Here is a 15,752-nt window from a genome sequence, read left to right on the forward strand (position 1 = left end):
AATAAAAATCTGAAAAATAACCAAATTTTTATGTGCTAAATATGGTTAAATATTAAAATATTAAATATTAAAATACACAAAATATTTATGAAATAAATATTAAAATACACAAAATATTTATGGGTCTGCAGTGATAATGGAGTCACCCCCAGCCTCCCCAGGCAGTCCCGGCTCTGCCCTTTGAACCAGGACCCCTTGGCTACTGCCAGGAGCCCCTCCTCACGGCCTGTTCCCTTTTATCTGCCGCTCCTGGACAACCCACCAGAGGGCGTAGCTTCTCTTTCTTGGCGCTGGGGCAGAAACCAGGCGGACCCACCCTGGCCCTTCCGGGCTCATGTACCCTGCTCCCCAGGACCAGCTCCCTGTGCCCCAGCCCCTGGCACTGGCCCCTCCCTGGCCCACCCCCCAGTCCACTGGCTCAGACCTAGCCGAGAAAAAAAAAAAAAAAAAAAAACACAGTGGTGTTCATAAGAATGCAAAGCTACAAACAACTCAAATATTCAACATTAAGGGAAGAATTAAAATTATGATGCATTTGTGCATTGCAAATTATGTAGTACATTAGGTTGATATTTATAGAGTAAGTGTACTGGAAAATGCCTATGAAGTATTAAGTAGGGAAAGCCAGATACTAAGTTGCATGTGTGGTATTAATTCACTTAAGAGATATTTATTCAGTGGCTACTATGTGTACTTGTAGGAGATCCAGCCAGAGGTGGTTTTCAGCTGTTATGCATAGGAACAGCCATACAAATTGTTAACAGTTGGCATCTTGTTATGGTTGGTCAGTTATCTCTGACTTACTGTCAGATATTTTTAATATCATTAATAGATACAGAGGTATACAAAATAAACAAAAATCCTTGATCATGGAGCAGTCATTTCTATTGATAAAATGGACAATAAATATAATAAATAAGTAAAATGTATACTTTCTTGGAAGATAAGTACTCTGGAGTAAAAGCAGGGAAGGGTATAGAGAAAATGCTTGTGAAGACCTCACTGAAAGGTGGCATCTGAACAGACTTAAAAGAATTAAGAAAGTAAGCCATGTGAATATTGGCAGGGGGCAGGGGGGTGGCGAGTGATGCCTGGGAATGGGAACAGAAAGTACAAAGGCCTTCAGATGCAAGCATGCCTGGTATGGTTGTGGACCAGCAAGAGAGGAGTATGACTAAAGTGCAGGATGGTCCCAAGGAGAAAACTGAGGGCCAGATCAAGAGGTCTTGTAGGTTGATTCTCTGACTGAAATGGCAGGCCACTTAAGGGTTCTTAGCAGAGGGGTAATGTGATCTAATTTATATTTTAATAGGATGGTCCCGGAGGCTGTGTTGAGAATAGAGGAGGTAAGGATGGAAATAAGAAACCACTAGTAGGTTTTACAATAATCCAGCCAAGAGATGATGGAGACCTGAAAGATAGGAGTAGCAGTGGAAGTGATGGGAAGTGACTGATTCTTGATATGCACCAAAAGTAGAGCCAAGAGAATTTGTTTACAGATGGAATGTGGAGTGTGAGTGAGAAAGAGAAATCAAGGCTAACTCCAAGAGTCTGGCCTAAGCCGCCAATAAGGTGGAAATGCTCTTTTCAGATAGAGCCTGCAGAATGAGCAGGTTTTCAGGGTAAGATCATGAGTTTGGTTTTGGGCATATAAAACTGTGGTGTTTCTTTACATCCAAGTTGTGATAGGCAGCCTTTAACATGGCCCCTAACGATCCTTGCCTCCTGGTATCCATGCTCTTATGGAATTCCTTTCCTCGAGCATGAGATGGATTAATGACTCACTTTTTAAAAAATGACTTTTTATTTTGAAATAATTATAAATTCACAGGAAGTTAAAGAAAAAAAAAAGACATAGGCATAGATACCATGCACCCTGTATCTGACCTCCCTGGATGGGTTATTATCTTGCATAATCACAGTATAGTACCTAAACCAGGAAACTGACACTGTGGCACAGCCCATGAAGCTTATTTAGACTTCATTAGCCTCACATGCACGTGTGTGTGTGTGTGCAATTTTATCACATGTAGATGTAACCACCACCACAAGCAAAGACACAGAGCTGTTCTAACACTACAGGATCCATTGTGTCACCCCCCCCCTGCCCCTTTGTAGCCACAACCCTTTGTCCTGGTATAATTTTTAATCATATTTCTTTTGTTCTAAAAAAAAGTCTTCGTTTAAAGATAAATTATATGGTCATCCTAAGACCATACTAGCTTAAAATGGACTGCTCTTCCCTTAATGCAGAATCTATGTGGGCCTGAATTCATCATCTCATAAATATATATCTATGATATAACACTACACATTTATAAAATCACATTTTCTAATTTAAATGACTCCAAATGTTATTAAACTTCCTCGTTTTAAAGATGTAAAATAATTTGACAAGATCATACAGTTTGTTCATGGTACAGCAGACAAGAAAACAGGTGTCTGACACCTACACAAATGTTCTTTCTACTACCACACCATATGGAATAATGTGTCCCCTACTTTATATATTGTCCATACATTTTCTCAATTGTACAATATATTTGCTCTCATTATCTTACAAATAGCCAATCTCAGATTTTCCCAATGCTATATAGCTAGTAAATGGAGAAATTCAGGATTTTAAATTCAAGATCTATTACTGCAGTTATCCACTAGAAAATAATCTAAAACCATACTCCACAGACAGTAGAAAGGTGATATCATCTGGGCATATCAAAGACAGTCCATTTACATGGCCAATATAAGCGAATGACTAATAACTCATCTCAATATATGATTTCATCATAAGAAATTATATTATTATTTACTATCAAATGTAAATAATAGTGCTTGCTATTTACTCATTCTCTTAAAAGAGCTTATCCTGCAGTGAACTCTAAATAGCAAAGGAAAAAAAATGCATAAACAAAAATCTAGTCTATCGATATTTTCAAGCCAATAGTGAAAAACTAGAATTCCTGACACTGCATTGTTCAATTCATGAGTGAAGACACTTTAGCACAAGACAGAAATCTTTCTAGAGAGTTTTAATTGGGCCCAGTTAGTGACTACGAAGACATTATTCTGGAATAATTCCATATCCTCCATGTCTTGAACTTAGTAAATAGTTAATAAATATGTTGACTTCAACTAGGATAGATTAAAACTAATTTCTGATTTCAAATACCTAGTGATTATGTAATGAGTTCAACAATGTGCTAAATTCCAAGAGAACAGCAACCTGAAAAGGCTATGATCCCTTATGTTCAAGTTTTTGATTTAGAGATGACACGTAAGCAATCAACTGATACTAGATACAGAATTAAATAAGTCATAACAGAAGTAAAGATCAGAGGAAATGAAAGAATATGACATATTTAGGAAGTAGTGGGGGATGGTTAGGGTTTATCAAGACTACAAAGAGAGAAATAGTAAAAAAAAAAAAAAGAAAGAAGAAGGAAAATTAAAAAAAAACAGGCTAAAATTGTAGTGTGGTGTCTTAAATTCTTAAGTCTTAAATTAGGAGGTTTGGATTATACTCTACACATAATAGAAAGCAACTGAAGTTTTTTATTTATCTGACCATTATTTCACTCTTGCTCTTGACAGTTACTTTCTCTCTGCATATTTAAGGAATTATTCCCATTGTTGCTTTCAGGATATTTAAGAAATTATTCCATTATTACTATTGAGAAGTCAGTGAGTCTAAATGCTATTCCTTTGTTAAATATGTCTTTTCTAATAGCTGTTTTTAAGAGCTTTAACTTAAATGTTCTGCAGTTTCTCCTAATTTGCCATACTTAGAATTCATTTGGTATCCCCTGGATCTAAGGCTTTTGTCATTTGACAATTCTGGAAGATGCTCAGTCATGATTTCTTTGTATCTTGCCCTTTTCCTTTCCCAATATTATCTACTCTAGACTTCTAAATGATTTATTTTAGATCTTCTCACTCTATCTTTTATGTCAACATCTATTTTATATTTTTCATTTCTTCGTCTTTCTGGCTTCCATTTCCATACTTGGTTCAGATCTACCAGTTCACTAATAGTTTCTTACATTGTATGTAATCTGTTGTTAAACCTATCTGCTGTTTAATTTTAATTATTTTATTAATTTCTGTAAATTCAATCTCTTTAGTTTTCCCAAATTTACTTGTTCATTTTTGGTCATTTTCCTTGCTCTTATTTTCAAGCAACTATTTTTGAAGATATTACTTAAACACTTATATTCTGTGACTAATAATTAGAATACCTAAAGTATTTGTTGTTGAAGTATATGATTCTGCTTCCTTATGTTTTCACTAACTTTCATTAGAAGTGCTTTTTTCTCTTACGTGTTTTTTGATAGCTCTGGGTCTTTGAAATTTTATCTACAAGAAATATTAGAGGCTAAATGGAAAGTAATTTAGTTTGTTGTCTATGGGCCCCTCCAGGGTAGGACTACTTCAATTAAATCCTCAGCTTTTAGAACTACACAAATAGCAAGAATTCAGGCAACCTGTGTAGTTCTAAACCTGCCTGCCTGAAAGCTGGACAAGGAAGATGAATTCTCAGCGATTTCACTCCCTCCACAGTCAAGAAAGTCAAATTCCTTTGTTACCTTATTTTGTAGGAAGGGCTTGACTCTTGTTCACCTAAACACTAATGGTGTGGCCATTATAATACCAGCTTCAAGAGAGGATATCTCATTACACTCTCTGGCTTAAACAGGCTCCAGGCTCTATCTCTTGTTTGTCTTGCCCTTGAAACCATTAAAATGGAAAATTCACCAAGGTTTGACAAATGCTCTCAGGGTGAAAGACAACTTCAGGCAATCACTTACTTCTCAAGTTCCCCTTCCTTGCCTCCCGCCCTCATTTCTTGTTGTTTTAGGCCTTTGTAAATTCCTTATCTTCCTGCCTTCTCTATAATGTTGTTGTAAAATAAACTTAAATTATAAATTTTGGCCATCCTTTTTCATTTCTTTTTTATCAGAAGGGTCATTCAGGATATCTCTATTTTCTCATACTGTTGAAAATGCAAGACAGTGAAAGTTTTTGAGTAGGAAAGTGTCACTTGTGTTTTAGAATGATTGCAAATGAAAGTGATGACTGGTTACAGAGGTGAGAAACTGAGGACAGAAGAGTTAGTTAGGAGGGTACAGGCATACTTCAGAAATATTATGGGTTTGCTTCTAGACCTCTGCAATAAAGCAAATATTGCAATAGAGCAACTCAAATGAATTTATTTCCCAGTGCATATAAAAGATATGTTTACACTATACTATATTCTATTAACTGTGCAATAGCATCATGTCCAAAAAGACAAAATGTACATACCTTAATTAAAAAATACTTTATTTTTCATGGACCACTACATCAAAAACTAATGATATAATATATGGTGATTAACATAATAAAAAATATTGTTAAAAAATGATAACCATCATCTGAGCTTTCAGTGAGTTGTAATCACTGATCACAAATCACCATAACAAAAATAACGCTAATGAAAAAATGTGAAATACTGCAAAAGAGTTACCAAAACACAAAATAAGCAAATACTATTGAAAAAAATGGCTCCGATAGACTTACTTGGCATCCGTTTGCCACAAACCTTCAATTTGCAGAAAATGTATTATCTGTGAAGTGCAATAAAGTAAAGCACAATAAAATGAGGTATGTCTGTAATATTACCGTCTAGATCATGAACCTAACATAGGGTAGAGGTAAGATAATAAGAACAGGCGGGAAAATGGGCGAGAAATCATTGTTACAGAATTGACAATACTGGATGTCCCACTGCTTTATGGTGGATGACAGCTTAAAAAAAGAATATGAAAATTATGTCAACTATATTGGCCTACATGTCTAAGGAGCATGGTAGTATCATTGATTAATAGATATTAACTGATCAATTTGGAAGTAAATAATGGAAAACTATTAGGAGCAATTTAAAATATAGGGTATGTCTATCACCAGAAAAAGAAATCAGGGTATGGGTGCTTAATGTTCTCAAAGTAGCTCATTGGCTAAGGGGCTTAATTGATGTTAATGGCCAGCTTCTCTCAGGTGTTTTCCTCATGGCTATAAAATGGCTGCTGCACTTCCAGGCAGCAAGGAAGTGTTCAAGATAATAAGAAAAAAAGGAATGGTGCCTGCTACATCTGTCCTATGTGAGGGAAACAAAAACTTTTCCAGAGACTCTCCAACTTCTCTCTCCCTGGCTGTGGAATTCCTCTTATGTCACATTGGTAAAAAGAAAGGCTAAGAAAGTGTTTAACTTCTCCTGCTTTTATAGTAAAGACAAACAAAGGAGAATATGATTGGGAATAAATGTTAAGTTATACAGTCAATAGTGTTAGTCTCAGGTCCTGACTTCTTTCCACGGAGAAAAGGCTTAGGGAGTCAAATTAGCAATTTGTTTTCAAACTTGTTGAGGTTAAGGAAACATTAAGATCTAAGTGGAAGGGCAGAAGGTAGTCATTAGGACATAAATAATAGGTGATACTGTAGGAATGGATGAAATTAGAACAAACAAGCCTACAATAAAAGAAACTCCCAATGCTGATGTGAAAGTGAAACAACAAAAACTCATTCATTACTGGAAGGAATGAAAAATGGCACAGCTACTTTGGAAGATAGTTTGGTAGTTTCTTACAAAACTAAGTATATTCTTATCATACAATCCAGCAACTGCAGTCCTTGGTATCTATCCAAAGGAGTTGAAAAATATATGTCCAAAAAATTCTGCAAATGGATGTTCACAGCAACTTTATTCGTAACTGCCCAAATCTGGAAGCAACCAAGATATCCTTCAGTAGGTGAATAAATAAACTGTGTACACCCAGAAAATGGAATACTAGACATTAAAACAAATGAGCTGCACAGCCATCAAAAGGTATGGTGAAAGTTTAAATGAATACATACTGTATGATTCCAACTATATGACATTCTGGAAAAGGCAAAACTATGGAAACAGTAAAAAGATTAATGGCCGGCAAGTATTAGGAGGAGAGAAAAATAAAGAGGTAGAACACAGAGGATTTTTAGAGTGAAACTCTTCTGTATAATACTACAATGGTAGATATGTGTCATGTACATTAGAATGCATAGGTTACTGTGAACTATGGACTGTGGGTTATACTGATACAGATCTGTGAACTGTAACAAATATACCACTCTGGTGTTGGGCACCGGGGCATGTACATGTGTGAAGGCAGGAGGTATGTGGGAACTCTGCACTCTCTGCTCAATTCTACTGTGGTGAATCTACAACTGCTCTAAAAAAGTTTTTTGGTTTTTTTTTTAAATAATAATAAGGGACTAATCACATAACTTGGGAATAGGTAGAAAAGGAGGCACCAGCTAAAGAAGAGCAATCAAAGAAAAAAATGATGAGGATACAGCAATAGAGAACTATAGGAGAGTTTTCAAAAGGGCAGGGCCAACAAAATGGAAATGTATTCTAGTTACATTGACTGGGATACTGAGTAGGATAGGGAATAAGTTTCACAAGTTTAATCATCAGATGCCACTTATAATCTAAGAATGAAGGGCTTTCAATGGAATTACAGTGGAGAAGCTCAACTGTAGGAAGTTAAAGATATATGATAAAGATGATAAATAAATAAAATGAAAGAGGGAAAAAAGGCAGTATATGTGAAATTTCTTAAGTCTGATGTCTGCATATTTATGGTTAATATAAACTTATTTAAAAACATTAAATGTCCAAAACTGTGTTCTTCAAGAAACCAATTTCTTAACATAAATAGGTAAAATTTATTTTAAATGAGATGATAAGCTCTCTTTTTTTTTTAAAGTAACTCTCAAGGTACAGACTAGTATTAGTATAAATTTAGCCCTTCATCTATAGGTACCACTGTGTTTTACTTGTTATTAGGGAAAACTGCAAACATTATAAAAGTAGAGGAAAAAAATGCCATGCTAGCAAATTTAGCTAGTATAATTCCATGCTACTTCAAAAATAATGCTCATTATGATCACCAAAAATCTGATTTTATGTTCCACATAAAAAATAATTTAGGATTTCCAGGTTATTAGAGTAAACAAAGATTTATTATTTGAACAGCACTATAATATTAAAAAGTATTTCCTTGTATGATCATGTATTTGCCATAATTAATTGGAAAGTTCTATATAATGTATGATCATTAACTTGGATTTTTCCCAAACATATCTCTAGTACTGTTTCCTTTATGAATTTCAATATTACACAATTAAAAAAAGCATTAATTTTTCAGCTCTTATCCTAGTCAAATTTACTTTTAACTGATATCAATAATAGTACTATTTATGATAAAATACTAGAAGTATTCTTGACTGACTGAAAGCTCCTAGAGACATTGACTCTTTTTAAAATTTCTTCCTAAAGCTTATTTAGATACTAACTAAATATTGAATGAGTTAACAAAAAAATGATACCTGTAGGTGGACTGTAAAAGACAGGCATACTGCTGTGAAAGGAGACGAAAAGTTGATTCATCAGATAGCTTGGTAATATACTTATTATTCATAACTTATATGGCAACTTGAAGACACAGTGTGCAGTAACCAAAACACCAAATAAAGAAAGAACATCATCCCTGGAAGGTAAGAATAATTTTTAAAAAATGATTCAGAATAAAGCAGATATAAATATATAATAAATTTAAGGTTTCTCATGAGGAAGGATAGCATAAAATAACTAAAAAATGATTCGAAGCCAGTATTATACAAGACAGACATTTTTAAAAGAGTGAAAATGAACACTGGAGCTTTAAAAAGATTAAATTGATGAGTCTAAAAATTCTTCCTCCTATCCTAACTCTACAAAAAACTTAAGTTGGTTAGTGAATGGATGAAGGTATGAAAGATTAAAAGACAACAGAAAAATCTGACACTTATGCAGAAAAAGGTGAGAAACTAGAAAAGATTTTAACATAGTATATTTGTCAGGATTAAAAATGTAGCTTTGTTTATATATTGTTTTATATAGTCTATAGTTCATAGAGATTTCTACTTTATAGGGATTTTGTTTGGTTTGGTTTTGAACTTCCCGTTTTTTTTGGTCTATATCTAACCTTCTAATTTTAATAACCTCTTAGAAATGTGCATTTCTTTCTCTCCATAAATAGCAGGTGCCATTTAATTCAGTTTAACACAAATACACAACAAAGAAAGCCAGAATAAGGACTGTGGTATTATTATGTACTCAACAAACTAGAATTTTAATTCTAGGTCTGTTTTATATGGAGATAGCCATGTCACATATAGCACATGAAATCTGTCCCTGATGCTAATAATAAATTGGCACACATAATGGAAGCTGCCTTTAAAACAAAGTTACTATCGATCTGCAAGTATACATTTGAAAAAATTATTATACTAAATTTTAATCATATGGCAAATTCCTTGGGGTAATTAAAAAGTGATCAAGAATCTACATTTCTTTTCTTTCCACTTTATTGTTCTGATCTATAAATTTGAGAGAAATGAAGAGAACGTGCATTAAACAATGACAACAAAGTTACTACAAATTCCTAACTACTTACTGAAAATTTCAAAATGAAGCCAAACACATTTGTAGAAATATCTGACTTCAACCAAACTTCACACTTTTTGGATAGACGAAACATATTTTCCACTTCAAAATGTCACCATTTTTCTCACTTTTGGTAGATAATTCTGGTTTAGTGAGTTGCACTGCTAATGCCATAATATTCTCCTGTAATTCGTAGCAAAAATGAATTTAAGACAACAAAGTACAGTATTCTTGATAGCACATTTTGTCTTACTGAACAATTGCAATAAGAATGAATCTTTTCTGTTTCCTGGGCATATGATTTTGTTTTTATTTTTAACCAGTTAATGAGAAAGTAAGCACCTTGAGGGCAGGAACCACTACTATGTCACAGGTGCTATGCTAGGAAGCGAGACAAAGACAAAGAAGGAGAATGGAAAGTCCTAAGTACCATAAGAAAAAATATGTAAGTAGTAGAATCAAAGCGGCATCCTTTTTCGTGATTATTGGATCTCTATTACAATGAAACAGAACCTCTTGTCATGAAACATTACCTTCACATGTTTCAAGTTCTGGTAGACTATATTTTCTTTCTTTTCTTGTAATAAGTAACATTTTAAGAACTATTTCAATTCGCAAACATATTCACATACCCTTCAGGGAGTGTCAGTTCTGTGGGTTAATAATACCACAAGATTAGTGTAATAAATATTGATGTGAAGAAAAGGCTCATGGTTTAATTTTTTTCCCTTTTAGTGTGGCCAATTTTTACTAACTACAAAAGATAACAGTATACCATAAAATCAGAAACAGAATGAACACATACCCAAAGTATTAATATGCCACCACTCAAAATGCAGAAAATACGTTGTTTTCATGTACACATACACGAAATAAAATAATACCATAACAGAAGGGTGCTGTATCTGTGTTTAAAGAAGGGGTTGTTGGCAAACACCACAGCTCACTTCTGCTGAAATGTACACAACTGATATATGCAGCACAGAAAGCTGGCACCACGGGCTTACAACCTTAATTTGCTTGGAAGAAGGAATGGAGATTTACCTTCAGAGCACGTTCCTGATTGTTTTCAGCAGTCAGATGTCTCATGTTGTTTGCTGAAGTCTGGTTCTGCTCTTTCAGATGATGAAGCTCCTGCTCTAGCCGTTTGCACTGCCACAGGGGAAGAATCCCATTAAGTAAAGGAGTTATAGCATTTTTTTTTTTCTAAACAAGCCACATGAATTAATGTAAATAATACCACTGCATTCTCTAAAAGACAAGGTATCTTTTGCAACAAGAATAGTAAGTTAAAAGTAATGATGAACACGAACATATGTTTATAGTAGTCTGGCAATTCAATTGCAATTGTTTGTCTTTTATTAATCTAAATATTACCATAAAATTAGAAAAATACTTATTTTTTCATAAAATTAAGGTCAAACTACATTGAAAAATGTTTTCTTCACTAATCAAACAGTTTTTATTATATATCTTTTGGCTGAATAAAAGCATGCTTCTAAAAATCAAATGGGGTTCTACGTAAACCACAATATGATATTCTGTGATGATTTTTTGAGTTTTTAAAAAATAACAATTATCATAAAATATACAGTAAGAGGTTTTTTAGATTTTTAGAAACATCTAAAGGAAACAATTGTGTAAGGAAAAAAGTAATAACTATAGAGTGCTATAAGGTTTGGAAACAACTAAGGAAACAAGTGTTTTTAATTTCTATTTTGACTAAACCTTATTTTAAGTAAAACAAGTGATAACAAACATATGAAATGATATTCTGACCTACTGGGAATATATGAAAATTTTAAAAAATTAATTATAAATAAAAGCATAAATGGGCATCTATTTTGAAAAAAATAATTGAAGTACCATGCCATTTGAATCCAAGATCTTCATATAAATATATCAAACATTTTACACAATAATTGTACAAGATATAAAGTGATGTGTTGTCATTCAGGACCATATGAAGATATCTGGGGGATTAGCTAAAGGAATACAGTACTAAACCCATCTTCCAGGAAAAAGTTAAAAATCTCTCCTTAAGTCATCTATTTTTAAATTAGAATATTTAAAGACTGCCTGGCTGGCTCAGTTGGATAGAGCATGCAACTCTTGATCTTGGGGTCATGAGTTTAAGCCCCGTGTTGGATGTAGAGATTATTTAAAAAAATAAATAAACCTAAAAAATTAGCATATTGAAGTAACAACCAATAAATAAATATGCATACTGATTCAAGACCTAGACAAAATTAATTCTAGATTATTTGACAAAAGGCTAGTTGTCCTAATGAATTAAAAATCATTATTATGATACATTCCAGACACAGTCATAATCCAAATTGGCATCTGACACTGATTTCTTTTGCCTCTGACCTGTATAATATTCTTTAGTCTATATCAGTATTTCTCCTGCTTGAGTAAGATACAAATCCATTTAAAAGAAAAAGTTTTACCAAATTGATGATATTGACTTATATAATGATGTTTTACAAATATAACATTGAGTATACATGCCTCCTGCATATGTAATTATAAAACCAAAATACATTTATAAATGAAGTAAAATAATAATCGCAAAATCAAAACTTTAAAATATTAATTTAACTTAGCAGATAAAGTTTTGCTGAAATTAAGTTCTGTAAATATAATACAGTATTGACTGATACAGTGGCATATCATTTCAGGTTGCCAAGTCTATTCCAACATGTGCTGTGTGACAACTTAATTCACTTATCACATTTTTAAAAATTATTTGAGTGAAACCTTTCTGACATGACATCATCTGGCCTTTATTTGGAAGTGACACATGATTTACACATTAAACTCTACAGCTGTCCTTCTTTAGCTCGTAACAATTCAAGTATTTGGTCACAAATGCAACCAAAATACAAATGTTTTGTGAAAACACAAATCATGAGGCATGAAAATGAGTAAGACATAGCAGTGAGCATCACAATCTAGTAGAAGTATTCTTTATTAGAATTATCCTCTACATTTTCAATTAATTTTAATACAAAATTATTACATATTAAGTACTTAAATGGAATGACTAAACATGACCTAGGATGTTACAAAGGTGGGGTAGATAATTTGGCTATGGAATAAAAGAATGTTTCATAGAACAGATGACATCTGAGCTGGGCTTATTTGGGGAACATGATTTTATAAGCTGAAAGAGGAGAAAGAGGAAGAATACAGGAGAGAAGGCAGAAACATCAAGGGTCTATCTGGAGAAAGTGAGAAATCATGGTCACAAGTTGTCTGACCACCTATTTTTTGTGTTTCTAAGTAAATTAGAAATAACCCAAGGATAGAGACTCCTTTCCTACCTACATGATCCACAAAATAAAATATACTATAGCCAAACAGAGAAGTATGGCTTAAGAAAAATAAAGCTATTTTTGAACCCGAGGGCATTTATCCACACTGCATACTTGGGCTCAGTTTTCATGGCCATGAAGTACAAGAGGGATAGAAAATAAGGCTGGGCCAGGGACCACTCAAACTAGCAAGTGTCCTAAAGGGCTACACTTTCAAGTGTTTAGTGATCCTTCCTACTTTCATGAATGAAAAGAAACAAGAAACCTAGGAGGTTTCTTACATTTTTATATTTAAAATTTTTTTATTTTTATTTTTTTAAAGATTTATTTATTTTATTTTACAGAGAGGGAGAGGGAGAGGAAGAGAGAGAGCATGCACGTGCGCTTGAGTGGGGGGAGGGATGAAAGGAGAGGGAGACAAGCAGACTCCCCGCTGAGTGGAGAGCCAGGATGTGGTTTGATCCCCATGATCCCTGAGATCACGACCTGAGCCAAAATCAAGAGCCAGACGCTTAACCAACTGAGCCACCCAGGTGCCCCTTAAAATTTTTTTTAATACTCAAATTGAACTTAGGTAAATGCTATCTGTATACTGTTACAGAGTCTCTGAGAACAGAATTCTCACCATATGAGACTAAAGATAAAGATGAAAGACAAAATAGGTTAAATAAAAAGCCCTTCAGTTCAGAATTTGCATTGGAAGTGTCAGTACAAGGATACAAAGAGCTTTATCTTTAAAAAAATGTGTGTTTGTGTATTTCCTAGTTTTGCCCATTGAAAAGGGTAGAAATAACATGAAACCCAGTAGCAATGAGTACTCCCAGCACCTACCCTGTGGGTCCAAGTACCATTTCTTACTAAAAATATAGGACTCCGTGGATATATGGCTGACTCCAGCTCTGGGACAAGAAATGTACAATATGATCCAATAACACGTGTTCTTAGTAGAAGTTTTGTATTAACTATCAGTACTGAGGAACTATCAAAGAGACTCAGAAAGGACTCAGGAGACAACTTGAAAAGTCCCCCACCAGCTAAACAGAAAAGAATATGATCAAATAAGGATAGTAACTGAAATATATTGTAAGACACACTATATGTTTAAATTATTGAGTTTATAATGACAATAAATTGTTTTTTTTATAAAGATTTTATTTATTTATCAGAGAGAGAGAGAGACAAGAGGCAGGCAGAGGGAGAAGCAGGCTCCCCGCCCAGCAAGGAGCCCAATGCAGGACTCGATCCCAGGACCCTGGGATCATGACCTGAGCCGAAGGCAGACGCTTAACCGACTGAGCCACCCAGGCGTCCCGACAATAAAATTTTTAAAAAACTAATTCTATCACTATTGGGGAATACTAGTAAGCCAAGAATTTATCTACCCTTTCTTATATAAACTTTACCACTAGGTAATCAAACAATAGATAAGAAAATCACTACAGAAGTATTCAAGCTAATAAAAAAAAAGAGAATGTTAGAATATCACAATTTTGAAATCATTACTATACTGAGATCATTAATATAGTACTGAACTGCTAGTAACATAGTTCTTTCACAAACCAACATGCATTCCCAGATAAAACACAAAACCACCTGCAGTCTTGGTAATAAAAATTAATCTAAATCTGATCAAGCCTATAGATCAAATTGCCATATGCAGAGAGAGGAACGTATTAAATAAAACTAAAGAGATGCAGTGAATGAATAAGGTAACTCTACAAGAAAAATGACTCATTTTGTTTAAAAAATAAATTCCAAGGGGGCATCAGGGTGGCTCAGTCAGTTACACGTACAGGTCTTGATCTCAGGATTGTGAGTTCAAGCCCCACGATGGGCTCCATGCTGGGCAAGTAGCCTACTTAAAAAATTAAATAAAATTTTAAAATTTAATGGATAAAAAGAGATAGAAGGGGAATCTATAAATTAAAAATAGTGTTAAGAGTCAATTCAATCATCTGCAATGTGTAATTCTTCTTAAATACAGATTCAAAATAAAGAGGAAAGTTACAATATTTATGAGATCACTGGAATTTGAAAAGTAGTCAGATGTTTGACAATGTTTTTATTAATATTTTTGTTGTGATAATGAGATTATGTTTTAAGCAACAGTTGATATCTTTTAGAAAGACAATAAAATTTATGGATAAAAAGGATATTATGTCTGGTAAATTTCCTTCAAAATAACGTGAGAAGGAATAAATGAGTGGGGGATATAAATAAAAAAGCTGGACAGTTGTAGCAGGGTACAAATATCTCAAGGGCTCAGAGATTCTATGGTTTCTAGGTTCACTGATAAGAAGGATTAAATTTTTCTCTATAAACAAACCAAACTAATTCTATAATGTGAATGAACTAAACATATAAAACATAATTGATGGCAAATTTTTATAAACTGAATTTGGCCCATATTTAATACAAGATCTGTTTTCAGCAGTATTTTCCTCTTACTTCTTATTGTAAATTCTGAAGAATTATACCAAGCAGACAATACATTGTTATGATTGTTTTATGTGTACTTTTTTTATTTGTAAGGTATCTTTTTATTGTTATGTTAATCACCATACATTATATCATTAGTTCTTGATGTAGTGTTCCATGATTCACTGTTTGTGTATAACACCCAGTGCTCCATTCAGTACATGCCATGCCCTCTTTAATACCCATCACCAAGCCCTCCACCCCCCTCCCCTCCAGAACCCTCAGTTTGTTTCTGAGTCCATAGTCTCTCATGGTTCATCTCCCCCTCCGATTTCCCCCCCTTCATTTTTCCCTTCCTACTATCTTCTTTTTTTTTTTAACATATAATGTATTATGTGTACTTTCTGAAAGATTACCATGCCTTAAGTTTTTAACAAAAAGTTCTCTAGTATTATATAAGTTTTTAACAGCTGCCATTTCTCCTTCTGTGCAATCTGCTTTCAGTCACT

At 33.8% G+C, this 15,752-nt stretch overlaps 1 protein-coding gene across 10 annotated transcripts in view; it reads right to left on the minus strand.

Annotated features, from left to right (window-relative positions):
* MIPOL1 (mirror-image polydactyly 1) overlaps positions 1–15,752 on the minus strand; it is a 353,484-nt gene that overhangs the window by 192,166 nt on the left and 145,566 nt on the right. For 9 of the 10 annotated variants that reach the window (XM_027572040.2, XM_027572042.2, XM_027572043.2 and 6 more), the window contains one exon: positions 10,550–10,657. In XM_027572040.2, the coding sequence (XP_027427841.2) occupies positions 10,550–10,657 (108 nt within the window). Of the gene's footprint in view, positions 1–9,426; positions 9,689–10,549; positions 10,658–15,752 lie in introns of those variants that run through there. The other variant, XM_027572050.2, reaches the window with a different exon arrangement.

The sequence above is a fragment of the Zalophus californianus genome, chromosome 6 (assembly GCF_009762305.2).
Source record: "Zalophus californianus isolate mZalCal1 chromosome 6, mZalCal1.pri.v2, whole genome shotgun sequence".
Taxonomy (NCBI): Eukaryota; Metazoa; Chordata; class Mammalia; order Carnivora; family Otariidae; genus Zalophus; species Zalophus californianus.